This window comes from Odocoileus virginianus, chromosome 13 (assembly GCF_023699985.2).
Source record: "Odocoileus virginianus isolate 20LAN1187 ecotype Illinois chromosome 13, Ovbor_1.2, whole genome shotgun sequence".
In the NCBI taxonomy this organism is placed as follows: domain Eukaryota; kingdom Metazoa; phylum Chordata; class Mammalia; order Artiodactyla; family Cervidae; genus Odocoileus; species Odocoileus virginianus.
In genome coordinates, this window is record NC_069686.1 from 20,489,821 (window position 1) to 20,513,041 (window position 23,221).

A 23,221-nucleotide genomic window follows, 5' to 3' on the forward strand; every position below is an offset into this window, starting at 1 on the left:
ATACAAAGCTTACCAAAACTTTCTAAATCATTCAGTAGTTTTCAGAATGAAAAGTGTTTCAGACCACAAAGTGTTTAACCACTGCATTGTTGATGGAGTCAGGCAAGAAAAGACAGAGCATTTCACATCATCCCTTCTAGTTCTTACCTTTCATATTTAAATATGTTTGATAGTTTGATAGCTTACCCTAAAGTCTTAAGCCAGGTAGTTATATTTTAATAGAATAATAAAAAAGTGATGACTGGTAACTTACTAAAGCCTGATTGAGGGTACATAGCAAACACTTTACATAGTGCATAGTCTCATCTAATTCAAAAGCTGGTTTGTGAGTGAGTATATACAAGACCTGTTTTGGACCTCAGAGAGATAAACTAACTTGCTCAAGGACCCACAGCTATTAAGCAACAGTTAGTATTAAAATTCCAGACCTATCTGACTACAAAGCTTGTGTGTCTAACATATTTTAAAACTGACGATGCTATTGATAAGAAGTTTTATTGCCTGATAGAGAGTTAAATGTTGATTTTCTAGTGAATTTATCTTAAGCTAAGTCTTTGGCAGTGGATTTTAAAAAGGCGTTAAATTCCTTTCCTAATCTGTCGTTCATTTAAAACAATATGAAGTCACATTTCAGAAAGTTACCTTTTGGAAAAGACTCATTTTAGTTCTTAAGGCTCACATGAAAGAGAAGAGCTTTTCCTCCCTACACTTATATTTTTCCTACCCATTGAAATTAAAAAAAGGCATAAAAAAGATGTCCTGGGTAAGACACCTTGGGCACATTGATTTGGGTGCATTTTTAATCAGGAATGAGATACTTGCCTGCAAATTCCTTGTGAAAGATGATTAAAGAGTCATCTAGTGGATCCTGGATGTTTAATCTAGACAGTAAGTGAGAGATTATAAAATCTGTTTTTGTTTTTGTTTTGCTCATCATTTATTTTATTTCAAGGATATGTAGTATTAATAATCTGAATTGTGTCTTTTTAAAGAGCCTACTTGGTGACAATAGTCCTGAAGTCTAGCTCAGTGGTTCTCTGCCCTGGATGCTCATTTTAATGCTATTTGTATTTTCTATATATTTTTAAATATAAACCCTACAGAAAACTAGTTTGCAGCAATTCTCTGGAGAATCTGTGTTTGTGCTAAATCTAAGTCATGTAGTTTGTGCCAATGTTAACATCTTTGATTTATTAACTCTTTTTCTAGGTATATATTCTTCTCGGTTTGGTACCGTCCTGCTAAAATCCTGAGGGCATGGACTGATGGGTCTAATATTTTACCTATAGTAAACAGTACTCTTGGGTGGCCCAGTGGGCTGTCCATTGACTGGAGGTAAGTAGGAATTATCCCAAATTGCTGCATTCCCACTTACTAAGGTAGACATATTGTAGTTGGCCAACTTCTGCTGGGATGAAAATGTATGCATTAAAATGAACATTCTGAAAATTGCTAAAGGAAGCAGAATAGGGCAAGACCCAGGGAAATAGAAGAAGGATTTGATGAAGTACTGGTCATGTGTAATTTTTACAGGGGCCATCTTGAGGATAGGAAATCTTTTGTGTCAAAAAATGTATATTTGCCTATATGCACTATGGGAGGATTTTTGGAATATCAAATTTAAATTTTAAGAAATTAACCTGTCAAGGAATATAGGAAAAGGTAACAGGGTAAACAAGCTTAGAGATATCAAATGCAAAAGCAGTTCATAGGAGAAAAAATAGGAAGAAATGTGTTTAACCTTTCAAACATAAGTTACTAACGATATTTTTCCTAAATGTGGATTTAATAAGGCAAAAACTTAAATTCTTAACTTGAAGATAACATTTCAGGTTTTCTAAGACATTTGAAAGTCACTTCATGAAAGTTGCTTTGTTTTTCTGGGGAACGTAAGACTATTAAACTTTGCTTAATGAATGTAAATGTGTCAACTGAACACGCTGTTCAGTTGAATTGCTGCTGTTGTTTAGTTGCTAAGTCGTGTATGACTCTTTTGCGACCCCATGGACTGTCCAACTCTTTGTCGTGTCCAACTCTTTCCACGCCATGGACTGTAGCCCACCAGGTTCCTCTGTCCATGGGATTTCCCAGGCAAGAATACTGGCCTGGGTTGCCATTTCCTTCTTCAGGGGGTCTTCCTGACCCGGGGCTTGAACCCATGTCTCCTGCATTGCAGACGGATTCTTTACTGCTGAGCCACAAGGGAAGCCCCTGATTTTGAATGCCCTTATTATAAGGTGTGCTTTTCTAGTTTCTGAGTAACCAATAACTAAGTATTTTGTTATTCTAGTTCTTCACGATTATACTGGGTAGATGCCTTTTTTGATAAAATTGAGCACAGTACCTTTGATGGTTCAGACAGAAAAGCCCTGACCAATGTACATCAGTTGACAAATCCTTTTGGACTTGCTGTCTTTGAAGGTATGTTTTGAACCAAAAGTGTTTTATTTATACTGTGCAAGTTGTATAAAACTCATCCTCATTTGACAATCTCATAATTCCAGAAAAACTGGTCACTTATGAAATGGTGCTCTTATGTCTAAATAAAACATTTGGTTTGTTGGTGAAATATTAATTTTTTTCTGTTTGAGACATTTTTATATAATAGTGCATCTGTTTTCTTCCTCCCATCTCCCCTCTTGTGAGTATAGGCATATTCTTGTGCGTTCGGTTGCTGGGAATAAGAATCTAGCTTGGCACCACGAAACAGGTGGTTTGTTTAGTCTTGATAATAGGGTTTCTGTGAATGATTGTGTAGCATGTGCCAGACCAAGAGTGTAAGGAGAAACTAAAATCTACCCTGGTTTTACTTGAACAAACCGTAATTAATCTAGTTAGAGAGGTGCCATTTTGTGATCCACCAAAGCCCCTACACTTACGCTAGTTGTGTCTCAGGTCGAAACTTCCTGCATGCGTGCTAAGTCACTCAGTTTGACTCACAAAGTATCTGACTCTCTGCGACTCAATGGACTATAACCCGCCAGGCTCCTCTGTCCGTGGAATTCTCCAGGCAAGAATACTGGAGTGGGTTGCCATGCCCTCTGCCAGGGCATCTTCCCGATCCAGGGACTGAACCCACGTCTCCTGCATTGCAGGTGGATTCTTTCCCGTTGAGCCACCAGGAAAGTCCTGAAATTTCCTACTGTGAATAAGTGGCTTCTGCTTTAAAAAAAAAGTAGACACTGACTATAATTCAAAGACTTTTTCATACACACATATATATAAGCTTCTAAAGAGTCATTTCTAAAATTACAAATTATGGAAAATAGAAACATATTTATTTAAACAGATACTTATGAAAAAAGCTTCCCACATTTGGAAGAAGCATTACAAACATATTGCATTTTCCTAGGTGAGCTGTGGCAAATAAACTTATCACCATATTTCTTCTTAGACTGTATATATGTTACTGATTGGAGACGTGGTATTATTCGATTCAGGAAATACAATGCTGCACAATCGGTTGTTCTCCGAAGTGGTGTTGGTTCTGTAATGCGTGCGAAAGTATATGATTCTAGAATCCAGACAGGTGAGTAATGTTGCCAGGTTGTTTTGTATGGATGTATTTGATATGGTGGCTCATTTTACCTTTAATTTATTTACTATAACTCCTGATAGTTTTATCTTCCTGTCACTGAGATAATTTTAATGTGTAAGAATTTCTATTCAACTTTACTAACTTTAAGCATATGGGAGGAAAAACACATTTCAGGACTTCTCTATATTTAGATTGAATGTGTCTTTTGGCATGTTCCTCTCCAAGAAGAAGTCAGTTTTTAATATTGGGTCTGACAAGTATTCTTTCCCATTCATTCTTTGTCACAAACCAAACCTGTGATCAACCTAAAAGGAATGTGCTTGACTCCCTCATTTGGGGGCATTGCTTTTTCAGGGTCTAATGCCTGTAACCGACCCACCAACCCAAATGGCGACTGCAGTCACTTCTGCTTCCCAGTGCCGAATTCCCAGCGGGTGTGTGGCTGCCCCCATGGAATGAGTCTGGCTTCCAACCGTTTGACGTGTGTGGAGAGCACATCCCAAGAGCCGCCCATGGAGCAGTGTGGCACACTTTCCTTCCCCTGTCACAACGGCAGATGCGTGCCCCTTCAGTATCGCTGTGATGGCTTTGATGACTGTCTTGATAACAGTGATGAGGCTCAATGTACCACAGCTAGTAAGTAGCTTATACATTAGCGATGTGTCCTATGATATATAGAACAGAGAGAGGTGCGCTTTTAAAAAAAGGCTTAGGTTATCTCTATAGGAAAAAGGAATGTGTACTCTAAAGGCTTTTAGAAAGCTGGATGATGAATATTATTCATAGATAATGTTACAGATGATTTCTACAGATTATTTGGACTATCCTCAATAAAACTTTTTTCTGATATTGGATGGACATGCAGAGTCACTGCATCTTGGCCTCTCCTACTCCACAATAAAAGGGATCTAATCTATAGTACTGGAGAGAATGGTATCATGGAATAAGTGTTTGCAATAATAGCTTTTGAAAATCTCATGTACTATATTCCTTTTTCCTCTTGTAGGTGTAAAATGGATTATGAGTGAAATGGTGATTTTAACCTTTATAATCTTCTTTTGATGGTAATCTAATTTATAATAAATACTATTGTGAAAGAAAAAAAGTCTCAGAAATTTCTATCAAGGAGACATTAATAGAAAGAGAAATGACATTTGAAAATAAAAGTGCTCATTTGTACATTTTTGAAATTTCTAAAGGTTTATTTTGTTTTGTTTTATTTTGCACTTTTGTTTTTTAAAAGTGCAGATTTTTACATAAATGTTTTATCAATTTCAAATGAGCCATATGATGAGAGGAAGCATAGCTTAGATGCAAAGGATGGGCCTTACAGTCGTGACAACTAGAGCTTTGGTCTTGGGCACATGCCTGAGTCTCTCAGAGCCTCAATTTCCTCATCTGTAAAATGCAGATAATTATATGTACCTGGCAGTATCTTTGTGATGATTCAGAGAGAAAAAAATTGTAAATAATAGTTGCCAAATAAACGTCAGTGAATGATGATGGCTTTCACATTTTGTATAATGCTCCCATTGAAAGGTAAGATCTCATTTAAAAGGCTGTAAAAACCAGTGTCTTTATGGTCAATTCGTTTCTGTTGTAGATGCTACCTGTTCACCTTTAGCATTTGAGTGTAAACACGAAGGACACTGCATTCCCTCAATGTGGCGCTGTGATGGAGAGAATGACTGTCTGGATGGCAGCGATGAGCAGAACTGCCCCACCCGAGCACCCACTTCCTGCCGTGCCGATCAATTCACCTGTGACAATAACCTCTGTATCCCAAGGAGCTGGGTCTGTGACACAGATAATGATTGTAGGGATGGATCAGATGAAAAGTCATGCAGTAAGTTTTGAACTGATTTCTCTTGGCTGGTCAGCCTAGTAAATAGATTTGAACCATGAGGAGGCCTTGAGTACTTTCCTTGAAGGCTCATATAATTTTCATTGTGTCTTAGCCACTTCTATTCCATCTGTCAACCAGTGTATTAATAGGCTCTAAAAGCAAAGACAGAGGAAGTTTTGCTAAATATTTGCTATGGAAGCAAAACAAGGACTATCCTTGATATCTAACTAATATCCAGATGGAAACTGGAAAATAAAAATCCCACAACTAACTGTTCAGATATTTAAAACAATTGCCCTTTTTGAATCATATAAACACACCCAGATGTTTAGCTACTGGTTTTCCTTTTCATTTATACAGGCAAAAAGACAATAAAATAAAAAGGCAAAGAACATTTCAATTTCATTAATCTTACCCACCTGCACAGAGGGGGTGCAGAGTTCCCTGGACTAAGTTCTGTTTTGGTTGCATAATTTGGCTAGTCCTTTTTTTTCAGGACTAGATAAGCTTTAAGATCTCCTCTAGCTTTCACATTCTGTGAGACTATATTATGATTCCTGTTTTGGGTCATGGAGGCAGCCTGTCTGACCCTAAGGCTATGTCTCTTCAGCCAGCTAGGGTCCTGGTTTTGAGGATAGTTCTGCTTAGACTTTGGATTAAAGTCAGTTATCATGATCCAGTTAAATCCAGTTATCATGTGGACCATGCTCCATGACCACAGTCCATCCTGTCTTGTGGGCTGAGTTTCATTGCTTAACTGTGCAGAAGAGTCTTGGACTTCATACTATTCATGAGGTGCAGTCCAAAGCAAGGCCATGATGCTTATCTTCTACATATGGTCCCTTCTTCAAAGTATCCTCCCAGTTTCTGACTCTGCCCTATATTATTTCTGTTCCTTTCTCTAAAAAGGCGATCTGCCTGACTTGCAGGAATTTTGAGCACACATACAACTGAGATAATTTATGTATTTCCTAAGCATTATACAGTTTGTCTCTGGTACATATTGGACAAGAAATAAACTGTTAACTTGGTTTTGTTTTTGGATGACATTAGATCATACACAGACATGTTCACCTACTCAGTTTCATTGCCCTGATCACCGATGTATTGCCCTATCTTTTGTCTGTGATGGGACCAAGGACTGTGCTGACGGATCTGATGAGATTGGCTGTGGTAAGTACATTGTTTTATTTTTTAATTAATTAATTGCTTAATTAATCCATTGAGGTTGTAAGTCCATAACTGATTTATATGTTTGAAGTGTACAACATACTAATTAACATTCAAAGATTAAATACATTTATAATTGTAAAATATCAGCTATATTCCCTTTGTTGTGTAATATATTCCTGTAGCTTATCCCTATCTTGCCCCTGCCCCCTTCCTTCTGCCCACTGTTAGCCACTTACTTGTTCTCTATGTCTGTGAGTCTATTTCTTTTTGGTTGTTTTCATTAGTTTGTTTTAGTTTTTAGATTCCACATATAAGTGACATTATATGGTATTTGTCTTTCTCTTTATGACTAAGTCCATCCATGTTGTTGCAGATGGCAAAATTTCATTCTTTTTTATGGCTGAGTGGTGCTCCATTGCACCACTGTTTATGGACAGCGGTCTTTGTCTATTCCTCTGTTTATGGACAAATAAGCTGCTTACCTATCTTGGCTGTTGTAATAATGGTTTATTTTTCTAAATTCATGATGTTTAGAAAAATTTCAATGTTCAGTTGTTTGTTCCTTGGCTTAATTTCTAATATTTTTCTCTCATTTTCAGTAATTAACTGCACTGCTTCTCAATTCACATGTGTTAGTAATGGTCAGTGTATTAGCAAGATATATCATTGTGATGGTATTTTTGACTGCGATGACCACTCTGATGAGACAGATTGTCGTAAGTACCATATACCTAGCATGTTTCAGGTGACCAGGTCATTTCTTAATTACCAGGATTGCTCTTACCACAGATTTCTCTTAGATAAGCTAGAGGGAAGGCAGCCTAATTAACAAAACATTGTCCAAGGACCACAGTATTGATTGTATAATAAAATCAAATCAACATCACCAAATAGGGATAAATTGTGAATCAAGTAGTTGTAAATGGGCACTTTTTAATTGTCTTTTGAGTAGGTTAAATATTTCTCAGGTATTTTTGTTTTCAGTATTACCTGGGGCATTCAAAATTAGTAGGTTTCAATGAGGTTTGCCATATATAAAGATATTTTAATGGTTTCCTTTAAGTCTCAATAGGAGGTCACATCAAGCAAATCATTTGTTTAGTATCTGCTAGTATGTTTTCTGTGGTCTTTGTCCTGGGAGTCTGATAGAAAGTAAGAAACAAAGCAAGGCAGATAGTTAATAAGGGCTTTGTAGAAATGATACAGATAAAATTCAATGAAGGTTCCCAGGAAAGAAATTTTTTGAGGGTTCAAGGAGGACTTCATGGACTATAAATCTGATGGACCTGTAAACTTCACAGGCTGTAGACCTAATAATGGAAAGGACTTGTTATTGCCATTTTTATATTAAACAAGGTGAGGTGGTCATTTGTTTGAATGTTCATGTTTTGGATCATAAAAAGTAGGTCTCTATCAATTCTCCTCCCTAATCAGAAAAGAGGGTTTCCCTGATGGCTCAGTGGTTCGGAATCCACCTGCCAATGCAGGAGATGAGGGTTTGATCCCTGGGTCCAGAAGATCCCTGGATTAGGAAATGGCAGCCCACTCCAGTATTCTTGCCTAGAGAATCCAGTGGACAGAGGAGCCTGGTGGGCTGTAGTCTCCGGGGTCACAAAGAGTTGGACATGACTGAGTGACTAAACAACAACAACAATCAGAAAAGAGTGGTTTATATCTATGGATAAAAGAAAATATAAATGCTTACATACTTAATAGTGTGTACAACACCCATAAATTCTTAACCACTGAAGTTTCTGTTTCACATTGAAAACATGGAATTCTTCTCAGGTGATCTGAGGTTAAAGTGCCATTGCCTCTGGCTTTCTGTTACCTTACAGGGTCCCTGGGAGAGTGTTTGGGTTTACTCCTGTGAAATAGCCAAGCAATCAATAAGAATTGCTTGATGAATAGTGGAAAGTTTGCAAAGAATGGAAGATTTACAGTCATCTTGGCTTCATCATCATCAGTTCAGTTGCTCAGTCATGTCCGACTCTTTGCAACCTCATGAACTGCAGCACTCCAGGCCTCCCTGTCCATCACCAACTCCTGGAGATCACCCAAACTCATGTCCATTGAGTCGGTGGTGCCATCCAACCATCTCATCCTCTGTTGTCCCTTCTTCTCCTGCCTTCAATCTTTCCCAACATCAGGGTCTTTTCAAATGAGTCAGCTCTTCTCATCAGGTGGCCAAAATATTGGAGTTTCAGCTTCAAAATCAGTCCTTCCAATGAGCACCCAGGACTGATCTCCTTTAGGATGGACTGGTTGGATCTCCTTGCAGTCCAAGGGACTCTCAAGAGTCTTCTTCAACACCACACAGTTCAAAAACATCAATTCTTTGGCGCTCAGCTTTCTTTATAGTCCAACTCTCACATCCATACATGACCACTGGAAAAACCATAGCCTTGACTAGACAGACCTTTGTTGGCAAAGTGATCTCTCTACTTTTTAATATGCTGTCTATGTTGGTCATAGCTTTCCTTCCAAGGAGTAAGCGCCTTTTAATTTCATGGCTGCAGTCACCATCTGCAGTGATTTTGGAGCCCAGAAAAATAAAGTCAGCCACTGTTTCCACTGTTTCCCCATCTATTTCCCATGAAGTGATGGAACTGGATGCCATGATCTTAATTTTCTGAATGTTGCACTTTAAGCCAACTTTTTCACTCTCCTCTTTCACTTCCATCAAGAGGCTCTTTAGTTCTTCTTCATATTCTGCCATAAGAGTGGTGTCATCTGCATAGCTGAGGTTATTGATATTTCTCCCGGCAATCTTGAATCCAGCTGTGCTTCCCCCAGCCCAGCATTTTGCATGATGTACACTGCATATAAGTTAAATAAGCAGGGTGACAATATACAGCCTTGATGTACTCCTTTTCCTATTTGGAACCAGTCTGTTGTTCCATGTCCAGTTCTAACTGTTGCTTCCTGACCTGCATCCAGGTTTCTCAAGAGGCAGGTCAGGTGGTCTGGTATTCCCATCTCTTTCAGAATTTTGCACAGTTTATTGTGATACACACCATCAAAGGCTTTGGCATAGTCAATAAAGCAGAAATAGGTATTTTTCTGGAACTCTCTTGCTTTTTTGATGATCCAGCAGATGTTGGCAATTTGATCTCTTGTTCCTCTGCCTTTTCTAAAACCAGCTTGAACATCTGGAAGTTCACGGTTCATTTATTGCTGAAGCCTAGCTTGGAGAATTTTGAGCATTACTTTACTAGCCTGTGAGATGAGTGCAATTGTGTGGTAGTTTGAGCATTCTTTGGCATTGCCTTTCTTTGGGATTGGAATGAAAACTCACCTTTTCCAGTCCTGTGGCCATTGCTGAGTTTTCCAAATTTGCTGGCATGTTGAGTGCAGCACTTTCACAGCATCATCTTATAGGATTTGAAATAGCTCGACTGGAAATCCATCACCTCCACTAGCTTTGTTCGTAGTCATGCTTCCTACGGCCCACTTGACTTCACATTCCAGGATGTCTGGCTCTAGGTGAGTCACCATTGTGATTATCTGGGTCGTGAAGATCTTTTTTGTACAGTTCTTCTGTGTATTCTTGCCACCACTTCTTAATATCTTCTGCTTCTTTTAGGTCCATACCATTTCTGTCCTTTATCAAGTCCATCTTTGCATGAAATGTTCCCTTGGTATCTCTAATTTTCTTGACGAGATCTCTATTCTTTCCCGTTCTATTGTTTTCCTCTATTTCTTTGCATTGATCACTGAGGAAGGCTTTCTTCTCTCTCCTTACTATTCTTTGGAACTTTGCGTTCAAATGGGAATCTTTCCTTTTCTCCTTTGCTTTTCACTTCTCTTCTATTCATAGCCATTTGTAAGGCCTCCTCAGACAGCCATTTTGCTTTTTTGCATTTCTTTTTCTTGGGGATGGTCTTGATCCCTTCCTCCTGTACACTGTCATGAACCTCTGTCCATAGTTCATCAGGCACTCTGTCTATCAGATCTAGTCCCTTAAATCTATTTCTCACTTCCACTGTATAATCACAAGGGATTTGATTTAGGTCATATCTGAATGGTCTAGTGGTTTTCCCCACTTTCTTCAATTTAAGTCTGAATTTGGCAATAAGGAGTTCATGATCTGAATCTCAGTCAGCTCCCGGCCTTGTTTTTGCTGACTGTTTAGAGCTTCTCCATCTTTGGCTGCAAAGAATATAATCAATCTGATTTCAGTGTTGACCATCTGGTGATGTCCATGTGTAGAGTCTTCTCTTGTGTTGTTGGAAGAGGGTGTTTGCTATGACCAGTGTGTTCTCTTGGCAAAACTCTATTAGCCTTTGCCCTGCTTCATTCTGTACTCCAAGGCCAAATTTGCCTGTTACTCCAGGTATGTCTTGACTTCCTACTTGGCTTCATTTAGTATAATTCATTTGAGGGAAAGTGATAACATCCAAATATATGAAATACATGAATTCCATGTCACCATAGCTGTTTAACCTCTATTAAATGCTCTGATGATTCTTTATTATTTAATCCAAAGTTAGAAACACAGAAAATAGAATTTTCTTTTGACTCAGGGACTTCTATCCATTGTACATCCATTTCTTTGTTATTAGATCCATTAATCAGATCAGACAGAGAAGACACTCATTTTAGATGTTAATATTACATTTGTCATAATAATTATTAGAAACCCGCCATTGATCCAAAATTATTTCTTCTGAACCTAGGAATTATATAAAAGGGATTATGGATCACATTCACAAATGCATTTTCCCCATGCTGTTCTCTTAGCAACCAGGCCTCCTGGGATGTGCCACCAAGATGAATTCCAGTGCCAAGAAGATGGGATCTGCATTCCGAAGACCTGGGAGTGTGATGGGCATGAGGACTGCATCCAGGGATCTGATGAGCACAATGGCTGTCCCCCCAAAACCTGCCATCCATCTCATTTTGTCTGTCAAAATGGAAACTGCATCTATAGAAATTGGCTCTGTGATGGGGACAATGATTGTGGAGACATGAGCGATGAGAAGGACTGCCCTACTCAGCCTTTTCGGTGTCCCAGTTGGCAGTGGCAATGCCCCGGCCGTAGCATCTGTGTGAATATGAGTGCAGTGTGTGATGGTGTCCCTGACTGCCCTGGTGGGACAGATGAGTCCCCACTTTGCAGTAAGTTTCCTGACCACAGTTTACTGGCCATGAACTCATCCTGAGCAGTGTCCAGCTGTGTGTCGTCATTGTCACAATCACCATGTAGTTCTTGAGGAAGGAATCTCAGTTCTCTGAATTTCAACCTATGTAGGGATAGCCATCATGGAATTCAAATAAATCATCACTGGATAGTATTTCTCATTTAATCCTTTGCACCCAGTTCTGTGTTCTTACTTCATTAGATCATCAAATTAAATTTGGTCCTGTTGGGTAATGCACTCATAAGTTTTTCCAGCTTTCATATTTCCTAATTTCAATCAGAACTTGCCACAAAACAAATGAAGTCCAGGAATTTGTGTTTGCTGTGATTAAAATCCTGTGATTGGCATATCATCCTAATTACTGTCGTTTCTTTCTTTGCTCTTTAATCAATGCTCACTCTCAGATGAACCCCAGCCAGGTATGACTGCAAAGTATTTTAGATTCTTATGATTTTATTTGCATTGCATTTGTGCTGAAAATGCCTTAATCATTTTAACTTACTTCCCCTTCTGGTACATGTTTCATACCATGACTCTTATAAATAAGAGTACACATGGAAATAGAGGGTATTTGCATCTACAGGCAGATAACTATCTTGGGTACCTCGGGCATCGTCATTTTAGCCCTGAAAGTAAGGATGATGGTATGTTAGTGTATCTATACCCTCTAGTCTTTCAGTTGTCTTTCCCCATTGTAAACCTTTTAGCTCTGTTCTTAGTGTCAAAGTCTTATCTTCCATATCTGTGTAGGTAGCAGAATGACAGAAAACAAATGGGAAGTAATTTAGGTTTCTTTGCATGACAATGAAGACAGTTATGTTTTTTTTATGTTTATATTTCCTCCACTTTTCTTTCATGGCACTAAATGGAGTTATACTTGAAGGTTGTAGTGAAGAAAGTGGTCCCAGTCCAGTGGATGTGAAAGATGGTAAATCCTTAGGCAAGTCAGAGCACTGGACAGTCTATGGACCTCATCCATGTGGATTCTGCTCATAGCTCATAGTTGGGTATTGTGTTGAGGGTGACGTGAGACATGTGTGACGTGTAATATAACAGAATGAACCAAAGAAGCAAAGATTCCTGACTTTTCCCCTTTGTGATTTCTTTTTCTTTATTCTAGACCAGAATAGCTGCTCAGATTCCAATGGTGGTTGTACTCACCAGTGTATTCAAGGGCCCTATGGGGCCCAGTGCCAGTGTCCATTGGGATACCTGCTTGGCAATGACTCTAAGACCTGCGAAGACATAGATGAGTGTCGTATTCGAGGCTTTTGTAGCCAGTACTGTCACAACATGAGAGGCTCTTTCCGGTGTTGGTGTGATTTAGGGTACAGGCTGGACGCTGATCGGAGGACTTGTAAAACTACAGGTAATGAAAGTGAACTAACTCCAGCTAGTTTAACAGGCACACTCCAGACACCATCTTTGTGTAATACCTAATGAATTAAATTCAACCAGTATTAATTCTGGGCTTCCCAGACGGCACAGTGCTATAGAATCTGCCTGCGAATGCACATAGACGTAAGAAACACAGGTTCAATCCCTGACTCAGGAAGATCGCCTGGAATTGGAAATGGCAACCCACTCCAGTATTCCTGCCTGGCAAATTCCATGGACAGAGGAGCCTGGCGGGCTACAGTCCATGGGGTGGCAAAGAGTTGGACACGACTGAACACAGCACACACATAGCGTTAATTCAGTTTCTGTGACATGAAAGTGTTGTACTATGTGTTAGGGTATTGATGTGGCTGCTTTAAATGTGACCAAATAAAGAATACTAACACCAAAGAGGCAGCTTCTTCTTTTCAGGTGGGAGTCTGGAGGGTAGAGGGTTTGGGGGTAAAAGCTGGTGTGCCTTCTGTCCAGGGATCCAGGGATCTTGCTCCAGAGTTTGCCAGCTCCCGGGAAGTATGAAAGGGGTGAGCAGCTTCCCTTTAAGGATGATACCTGGAATTTGACACTTCATTTTTGTTTGCATTTTATTGATGGAAACTGAGTCATATAGTCTCTCCAAATTGAAATGGAAATGGAGAAATGCCTCTAGCTCTTAGGCCCCGTGCTGTGCTAACGCTTGGCATAATTTATTACTAAAAAGGAAGACAAGAGAGGACATGGGAATGATTAGAAATCTCTGCCACAGCTGAATGCAGAGTATGAAATAAGCAAGTACAAAAGTAACTATAGTAACAGGAGGAATGCAAGAATAGTTCACTCCAGGTTGATAGATAAACACTGAAGTGTAATTCAAGGATGAAAGATATTTTGAAAGCTTACTTTCAGTACTTGTGAAAATCAGCTATTAAGGTAACATCATTCTTATGTTTTTTGTTAGTTTTTCCCCATTACTCTAATTTGGAATGGCATCTTCTTTCCGTTATCAAAGATATTACATCAAATATTGTTGTTTCTCCCAGAATCATTGACACTTCTATTTTCTTCTTGGACAGAACCTGAAAGTCTGTTACTGGTGGCGAGTCAGAGCCAGCTTATTGCTGGCAATATTACCCGGCAGGGGTACTTTATCTACCCGGTTATCCAACATGGTTCTCACATTGTGGCTGTTGATTTTGATTCCGTCAGTGGTCGTATCTTTTGGTCTGATGGAACTCAGGGTAAAATCTGGAGTGCCTTTCAAAATGGAACTGATAGAAAACTAGTAAGTACATAAGTACATGTCTACTGGCCTTTGATCTGACTAGTTCCCCAGTCTCAGATCTATTTGCTGTTAATCACCAGTGAGTGAAGGTCCTACGTTATCTTAAGTGGTTCTCATGTCTCCCTCTGGGCCATCCATACTTAAAAGCCCTGGATGTTCCTAACTCCTATCTGATGGGATCTGAAGGGAGAGACTTGAACCTGAATACCAGGTTATATGATACAGAGATCTCATTGCATCTTGGAAGTCCTTTCTGCATTTTTTTTTTTCCCCTAGTGGATAAAAAACAAGGGAGACACAGGGGAGGTTGCTTTTCTTTCTTTTGTCTTTTAAAATATTTTTAAAATTTATTATTTATTGTCTATCATGGTTTATTATATAGGATAGTGAATATAGTTCCCTGTGCGATACAATAGGACCTTGTAGTTGAAGTTGCTTTTCTTAGCTTTAATTCAGTTATGTTTCTTGATCAGTCTCCCAGAGTTTCAATTTCTTCATCCTTGGTGGTTATGTTTCCTCTGCCCCCTTAGAACCTTATTTTGTAATTGTTGGCTCTCAATCAATAAAGGCATTACTTTTGCCATGAGAACACTGTAAAGTTTCATAGGGTGGCCAACTTAGCAAATGGATACAGTTTTTGTTTAACTGAAAAAATTCTGAAACTAAAACTCCACACTAATCCCACAATAGAGTATTCAATTCTACACCATCTTGTAGATTTTCCCTAGAAAACCCTACTGTTTCTACATGGGAAGACCATATTTTCTAGTCCTCACATGAAATCATAGGACAAGTTAGGTGATACCTTATTCTCAATTTTCATTTTATTTCTGGGTTTGGATTATTTCTTGAGAGTTCACTTACTATTCACTTTTGTCTTTAGATACTTGACAGTGGTGTCAGCATGACTGGAAATATTGCAGTAGATTGGATAGGACGCAATCTTTACTGGACAGACATTTCCCTGCAAACAATTGAAGTCGCTAAACTGGATGGGAGCCACAGGACTGTGCTGCTTAGTGAAAACACAACAAATCCAGGGGGACTAGTAGTAGATCCCAGAGCTACGTAAGACATTTTTTTTCCCCTTAAATATCATGTTGCCTTAACATTGTATGAGAGGAAATAACAGTAATGTGATGTGGTTAATACTCATATCACAATATTTTAAATGATCCCTTGTTTAAACATCTCTATATAAATTTAGCCATACAGCTAGTTGTTGCTGTCTTCCTTTATCTGAATACTTTTCTTCATAAAGTACACAAGAGCAATTGATTGTTCACTTAAATTAAAGATCATTATTTTTTAGCTTGCAAGTATATGATGAAGTGTCTAACAAATGCATGTAGTAAAACACTTCATATGTCTACAACAAAAAGCCAGATTTTCTTGCTTCAGTTTCCTATTGTTTACTACAACTTCCTTTTAGGTCATGTAAGGAAATTTTTGCCTCCTGGCCCTAAAGGAAAGAAGAAATTCTCTCATGCTTAGAAATCTTTGAGGGCTTCTTTCCTTGAATTTCCTTAGATTGTCTTCTGCAGGAAGATGAGTTAGGCAAATTATGTTCAATGCAGTGTAGATTTGCTAGATATTGTAAAGTATTACACACCAGTGAAATTTATGATGAATATGATGATGAATAATGGCTTTCTTAAAAATGACAGGGTAGATAAACAAGGACAGATGGACTTTTCTAGATCAACTGTATGTGGATTGTACAGAAACACAAATAAGCATTGAGACATTTCAGCATGTCACACTGTACTGCATGTTTTATGAACGTTATAAAAACACCCAGATGGCTTGTGATTGCATTATGATTGCAGTTTTACTTTGTGACACAGTAAGCTCTTGTATATATTCTGAACTGGAGATGTGTTATTTTAAGCAGAGCATAAACATGATATTCTGTTATTTAAATGACAGTTATTTTCCATGTAGAAATATGTCCTGTCCAATTGGTAACTCGTTTCTTTTCACAGTGACCGTGTGATGTTCTGGTCTGACTGGGGCAATCACCCTCGCATTGAGCGAGCTAGCATGGATGGCAGTCAGCGCACCGTCATTGTCCAGGAGAAGATCTACTGGCCCACTGGATTAGCTCTTGATTACCCCAACAGGCTAATCTATTTCATGGATGGCTATCTTGATTACATAGACTTCTGTCACTACGATGGAAGCAATCGGAGGCAGGTGATAGCCAGTGATTTGGTAAGTTGGTAGCCAAGAAAGGAAATTAAACTAAGATAATGGGTTAGCAGGAAGCATATGGAGTAAAAGAAAAGTAAAAAATTCACTGCTGTGTCATAGACATCCAGAAAATATCAACAGGAATGAGGGCCGGTCCCTCTTTTTTCACAAAAAATAATTATTCCTCTTCATGGTCTAGGAAAGAATAATAGCTTGCGTGATTTAGTTGATCTGTTATTTAGCTGATGCCAATCTGTTGTTTCCAGGTAAAGAATGATTTAATTATATGTAAATTCCTCAATGAAATCATAGTTTGTTGCATATTTTGTATTTTTATTCAGGGAATTCTGGTGAATTTATTTTCACAAGTTAAATGGGGCAATGAAGAAAATATGTATTTTACTAAAGAGCTATTTTAGCCTTCAGAGTAAAGATGAAGGCTAAATAACACAGGTCCATGAAAGTATTTTTGATTTGTCAGGGGGATGTAGGTCAAGAAGTATGTTTTTTTTTTCTATCTCTTGAGCAAGGATTTTACTATGTCTTTATTAAGTTAAATGCTAAAGGAAACTGTCTGCTTGGGTAGGTATCCCTTCCTACTTTGTTCATCTTAGTTTTTATTTCCAGGTCTCATTGCTCTCTTTTGCTTCACAGATTCTGCGCCATCCTTATTCCATAAGTCTCTTTGAAGATACTGTGTACTGGAGTGATCGTGCTACTCATGAGGTTATGAAAGCCAATAAGTGGCATGGGGGGAACCAGTCAGTGGTGATGACACTTCACCAGCCTCTTGGCATTGTTGTGGTTCATCCTGCAAAACAACCAGTTTGTAAGTGATAGACATATCTTTCCTGGGTATAGCTTGGAAAACATTGATCCTGGGAGTGTAACATGTATAATGTTGCAGACCCATTTGTCTGGGCAGGGTATTTCCATGATTTCTATTTATCATGGAAGACAAACCTTTTATGTCTTTACTTACTCAAAGTCTCCCTGGTTTTTTTTCCTCTCACTTATTCTTGCCACACTGGGCTTCACTGGACTTCCTTTTGGTGCAGAAGCACATCAGGCTTCTGCCCATCTCTGAATGTCTGCACTGGCTCGTCCCTCTGCCCTGGGGTGCTCCTTGCCCAGATCTCTGTCTGAGGTGCTCCTTCGTGTTACTCTCAGATGGTTTTTTGTGCCTTCATTCTCTCAGATGGTTCTTGACCATCCTATCGAAAATGGCTCTCTTTTTCATAATTCTTTTGTTCTTTATTCTCACATTCTAGAGTCACACAATTTATGAGTTTAGTTCTGGTTCCTTTTGTTATAATAACTGCCTCATATTTACAGTCTTCCCAGATTCCTGCAGTTGGATTCTTTACCACTAGCACCACCTTGAAAGCCTGTTTGGCTTTACTAGTTTTTAAGTGAACAAATGGATTACTGCATCTAACCAAGTGTATGTAATGAGAATATATAAGATCTAGAGAATATCCTATCAGCACAGGATACACACCAAATCTCTTTACTTCAAGGAGTAGAAACACACAAAGATGTTATTAATGAAAAAAAGAAAGATTGTTACCTAACCAGAACTTTCACAACAGTAGGTAAGGTCACATAGAGAACACACATTTGGTTTCATTTAATGTAAAAAGATCTTTTTGGGGTCAGCCAAGGAAACACATCTTCAGTTCAGTTCAGTTCAGTCGCTCAGTTGTGTCCGACTCTTTGCGACCCCATGAATCGCAGCACACCAGGCCTCCCTGTCCATCACCCACTCCCGGAGTTTACTCAAACCCATGTCCATCGAGTCGGTGATGCCATCCAGCCATCTCATCCTCTGTCGTCCCCTCCTCCTCCTGCCCCCAAATCCCTCCCAGCATCAGGGTCTTTTCCAGTGAGTCAACTCTTCACATGAAGTGGCCAAAGTATTGGAGTTTCAGCTTCAACATCAGTCCTTCCAATGAACACCCAGGACTGATCTCCTTGAGGATGGACTGGTTGGATCTCCTTGGAGTCCAAGGGACTCTTATGTAGCTTCAAATTTCTACTTCTAAGCTCTGGGTTACTCAGGGGCTGTTTGAGTTCATAATCCATTTATAGACTGGATTGATCTGTGACCTTGGGTAAGTCACTCTTCCCTCTTATGCCTCTTATGAACCTTATGTTGAAAGATGATGTTGGAGAAGGGTGAAGTAGTTAAGGGCAAAAACCAAAGCAACCAAGGTAACTTATATATTTGTGTGTCCAAATATTGGAGACTTCTGGGATTATAATTTTTTTATTGAGATATAGTTGACAAATGACATTGCATTTGTTTTAGGTGTGCAACGTAATGATTGGATATTTATATATTTTGTGAAACGATCAATGTGAGATTAGTGAACATCCATCACCACATATTTTTCTGTGATTAGGAATTTTAGGATCAACTCTTAACTCTAGTCATCATGCTGTACATTACATCCACAAGACTTCTTTATTTTGTAACTGGAAGTTTCCACCTTTTGACCACCTTTACACTTTTTGCTACCTTGCATTTCCTGCTTCTGGCAAGCACCGATCTGTTTGTTTTTATTTTTTAATTTAGATTTCATATGAAAGTGATATCCTTATACCTTCCAGGTCCGTCTGTGTTGTCTCAAATGGAGTATTTTCTTTTTTTTTTGGTGGCTGATTAATATTTGATTATATGCATGTTTATATACATACTATATCTTCTTTATTCATTCATTCTGTTCACTTTAATGTGGGCATTTTCCATTCACCCTGTTTTCTTCTCTTTGTATTACAGCCTCAAATCCATGCAACAATGTCCGATGCAGTCATCTGTGCCTGCTTTCCTCAAGGAGTCTTTACACCTGTGCTTGTCCTTCTGGGTGGAATCTTGCTCGTGATTCTGTGACTTGCGTGAGAGGTAGAGTATGTCCTTTAAGTATACTTTGAAGGTGGAACTTGCCATTGAACTCTAAAGCACTTGGTGATGGAGTGGCGTGCTGTGTTTCCTCTGGTCAGCAGGTATCTGTGGGGTGTGTGCCGTATGGGGTGAGTTAATTGAGCACCATAAACAAAAATTGATTTACAATCAACCATATACAGAAACTCCCTTACAAATGAGTTGTAACTCTAATATAGTTTCTATATATGGAGCCAATATTATGTGTGTCTGTGGTTCAGCATTCTTTAACCTCACATTTTTTCTTACCTGGTTATAGGCAGGCAAGCTGTGATAAAGGGAAGTTCCAAATTCTGCATTTAGAAATAAAAATCGTGGATATTTGTGAATAGTTTCATTTTTAGGTTACTTATCTCATTTTAAAAAATATTTATTTTTATTGATTTGTTTGGCTATACCAGGTCTAGTTGTGGCACATGACATTTTTTAGTTGTGGCATGTGACTTCATAGTTGCATGGCATGTAGGATCTAGTTTCCTGACCTGGGATCAGACCTGGACTCCTGCATTGAGCGTGTGGAGTCTTAACCTTGGACCACAAGGAAGGTGCCTCTTTATTTCATTTTCTATTCTCATAACCAGTAGTCAATAAACAGTGTTACAGTATGGGTGTTCTGACTCCAGTTTCAGTACCTTTACTAGTGATTATTTTATGGTGTTCTAAAAATGAAACTTTTCTTTGTATGAAATACTTCGAGTGAGTATTTGAGCAATTTATTCTTCATCTCATCCTAGATATCTTACTGGGTTGATTGAAGAGTATGTGAGTATTATACTAAGTACTTCAGGGAACAAGAAAGGAAGGATAAGATGTAGTCAATCCACAAAGGAGATTTCTAAGAAATCATTTGCCTTTGCTTAAAAATCTCAAGAGATAGTATAAACAAGTTTCTTTAATTACTCAGTGAAGAGGAGTAAACATATTTTCATACTGATAAAAATGGCTGTGGACAAGTTAAAAGTAAATGTTTAATGGTGAAAAATTCCTAAATTAAGAGAAAAGTAGTCTTAATTCTAGAGGAAAATTTAGTTTTCGAAAGGAAAATATATTCCTGAATCCAGGAAATTTATGGTGTTTACAGGTTATACAGAGGCAAGGTTACTGAAAATTTAATTCCATCAGCATGTAATATTTTGCAGTGATAGTTTTGTGATGAAAGATTTTAATTATTGGTAATGCTTACAAAGGGATTGGCATCTGCAATGTTTCTTCAGAGATTTATTATGAACCTAATCCTTGTTGACATTGTTTAATTTAGTGTGTCCTCAGAGTCTTTCAGCAGAAGATTAAACGGGGCTATAGACATTCTTTGTACTAAACATTCTTTCACCACGCAGAGATTGTTGAACTGTGCGTTGGGGATTGGTGTCATCTACATTACTATCTGGTAGTGATTGATAAGTGTCAACCCTAAAAAATACCTTTTCTTATTTCACAAATAATTCCACTAGTGGTTTTCCATGGACTGATTTTTACTGAGATGGAACTTTTTCAACATTTTCCAACAGGCTTCTGAGCACTGGTTGGGTTACTGAGTGCGAATATATGTGAACTAAAAAAAAAATTGTTTTTTTTTCAACAAAAAGCTTAGAAGACATTCATAGATGAAAACAGTTTATTTAATTATTTGATCACCTTTAAAATTTTGTCTGTGCAGTGTCTAAAATATCTTTGGAAGTGCTTGTATAAGATTAAGTGAAAAAGCAGAGATTGTTTAATATTGGCTATGTATTCATAAAATCATGCATTAAAAAAATCTGGAGGACAGGATACACAAATGTCAGTAGTGTTTACTGTTGGGAAGGGAGATGATGGAGTATTTCTATTTTTTCCTAATTTTATGTTATAAAAATTTTAATGGGAGAGCTTTCTCTGTATGAAATAGTTTTTTTATTGCTTATCAAATATGTTCCTTAAGTGCCAAAAAGCCCCCCAAACTCAAACCATCTTCCCAGCACCCCCTAATATTAAGAGCTGCACATCCAAAATAGGGTTGTGTAAGGTCTGACTTTGGGAGGAACTATGCTTGGGAGTCATAAATGCCACCTCTTAATGACAGCATACATTTTTCATTCCCGACTGTTGTCTTTTCAGTTCTTTGCCCTGCTAACACTAATCTTAATTCTTAATAACATAATGACATGAAAAATAAAAATGAAGAAATTTTCATTTCTCCTGATCTCCTTTCCAGCCAACCCTAGATGCTGCTGTACCTACTCTTTCATGGCCATGGTCCGTATTCTTTGTCTGGCCCCCCAGACTCTAAGTTCCTTGGGGATAAACCTGTTTTTGAAAACAGCATTGCTGGTTGCTGTGAAAGACTAAATGCTATCTATTTGTAGTACTTTTCATGAATAGTTGCAAATTTCACATCTGTACTAGGTTAATCAATTGAGTCAATTTGTTTCTCAGTAATGGAAATGCCAGGAACAAGGAAAAGCTAATTGGATGTAAAAGAAAGTAAAGAAAAAATTGTCAAAATAATCCTGCTGAATATGCAAAGCTTCCCGAATGATCAAAATAATGCAAACACCATTTTTAGCCCATGAAGATTATGCAATAATTAATCATTTTATACTTTGTCTTAATAGGTGATATATCTTACATGTCTTAATAACACAAACTCACATTTCAAAGTTTTCCTTTTCTCACAGAGGAATGATAATAAAACCCAACTTATGAACATTATTAGTTTTTTCATAATGGACCTCATTATCTATTAAAGAGCCTACATAAACTGATAGTTTAAATGACATATTATGAAGGTGTTTAAATTGCAATGTATAGATACTTTTGAGAACTTCAGAAGACACTTTACATATTTACTTATCTGTGCATCTATTTATTCATGTATGGGGCCATTCAGTTAGCAAATATTTATTTCCAAGCTCTGGGGACATAATAATGAGTAAATTGGACGGGGTCACTGTCCTTTGGGAGTTAGAATCTAATGCAGAAGATAGACATTAGTCAAACAACAATTGGTGCAATTATAAATTAGATTTACTTGGTAATTAGACCCTTTCATAAACACTAGGCAACACTTTGTGGTGTGGTGTTATTTTCTAAAAATACTTAAAACTAATGAACTGCTATTCACCAAGAAGAGACTACAAATTTTCTTTTGCCCCAAAGTGTGAAAATCCAACTGTCCCTTCCCTGAGTCATTCTGTATCTAGAAATGGAAGAACTTCTTGTCTGTTACTATCCAAACATGGATAGTTTAACAGTGTGAGTAAGGAATTAAGGAAGTGTAAGGTAAATGCTGATCTACCTTGGGTGATTCCAGAAGTCTTGTGTGTGAAATTGGTGGTCTGATGACCCAACAACCTACTGAAACCCAAAGGAAAACCCTGATTTTTCTGGTGAAATATCTGTCATGCATTATAATTATTGCCATGATCCTTCAGTGGCATTTTATCCTATCAAATGGTAATAATCCTTTGCCCTCTGTTAGTCAAAATATCTGGGATACAATTTTGAGTGATATTCTGTTATTTTCACAGATGATCAAGCATTCCTAATAGTTGTAAGAAACAGTATAATTTTTGGAATTTCCCTTAATCCTGACGTGAATACCTTTGATGCTATGGTGCCCATATCAGGGATACGCAATGGTTATGATGTTGCAGTTGATTACTCAGAGCAATTCATCTACTGGCTTGAAAATCCAGTAAGTTTCGAATAACATTCCAAGTATGTAGCTTGTTCTTGAAGAGCCTACCTT

The 23,221-nt window shown here is 38.1% G+C and overlaps 1 protein-coding gene across 1 annotated transcript in view; it reads left to right on the forward strand.

Annotated features, from left to right (window-relative positions):
• Nucleotides 1-23,221, forward strand: part of LRP2 (LDL receptor related protein 2) — a 153,660-nt gene that overhangs the window by 57,014 nt on the left and 73,425 nt on the right. The window contains exons 18-32 of the mRNA XM_070476367.1: nucleotides 1,210-1,335; nucleotides 2,291-2,421; nucleotides 3,395-3,529; nucleotides 3,893-4,174; nucleotides 5,142-5,384; nucleotides 6,438-6,557; nucleotides 7,157-7,273; nucleotides 11,301-11,678; nucleotides 12,822-13,070; nucleotides 14,149-14,357; nucleotides 15,241-15,425; nucleotides 16,343-16,571; nucleotides 17,205-17,379; nucleotides 19,333-19,455; nucleotides 23,001-23,167. Coding sequence (XP_070332468.1) covers nucleotides 1,210-1,335; nucleotides 2,291-2,421; nucleotides 3,395-3,529; nucleotides 3,893-4,174; nucleotides 5,142-5,384; nucleotides 6,438-6,557; nucleotides 7,157-7,273; nucleotides 11,301-11,678; nucleotides 12,822-13,070; nucleotides 14,149-14,357; nucleotides 15,241-15,425; nucleotides 16,343-16,571; nucleotides 17,205-17,379; nucleotides 19,333-19,455; nucleotides 23,001-23,167 — 2,869 coding nt within the window. The remainder of the gene's footprint in view (nucleotides 1-1,209; nucleotides 1,336-2,290; nucleotides 2,422-3,394; nucleotides 3,530-3,892; nucleotides 4,175-5,141; nucleotides 5,385-6,437; nucleotides 6,558-7,156; nucleotides 7,274-11,300; nucleotides 11,679-12,821; nucleotides 13,071-14,148; nucleotides 14,358-15,240; nucleotides 15,426-16,342; nucleotides 16,572-17,204; nucleotides 17,380-19,332; nucleotides 19,456-23,000; nucleotides 23,168-23,221) is intronic.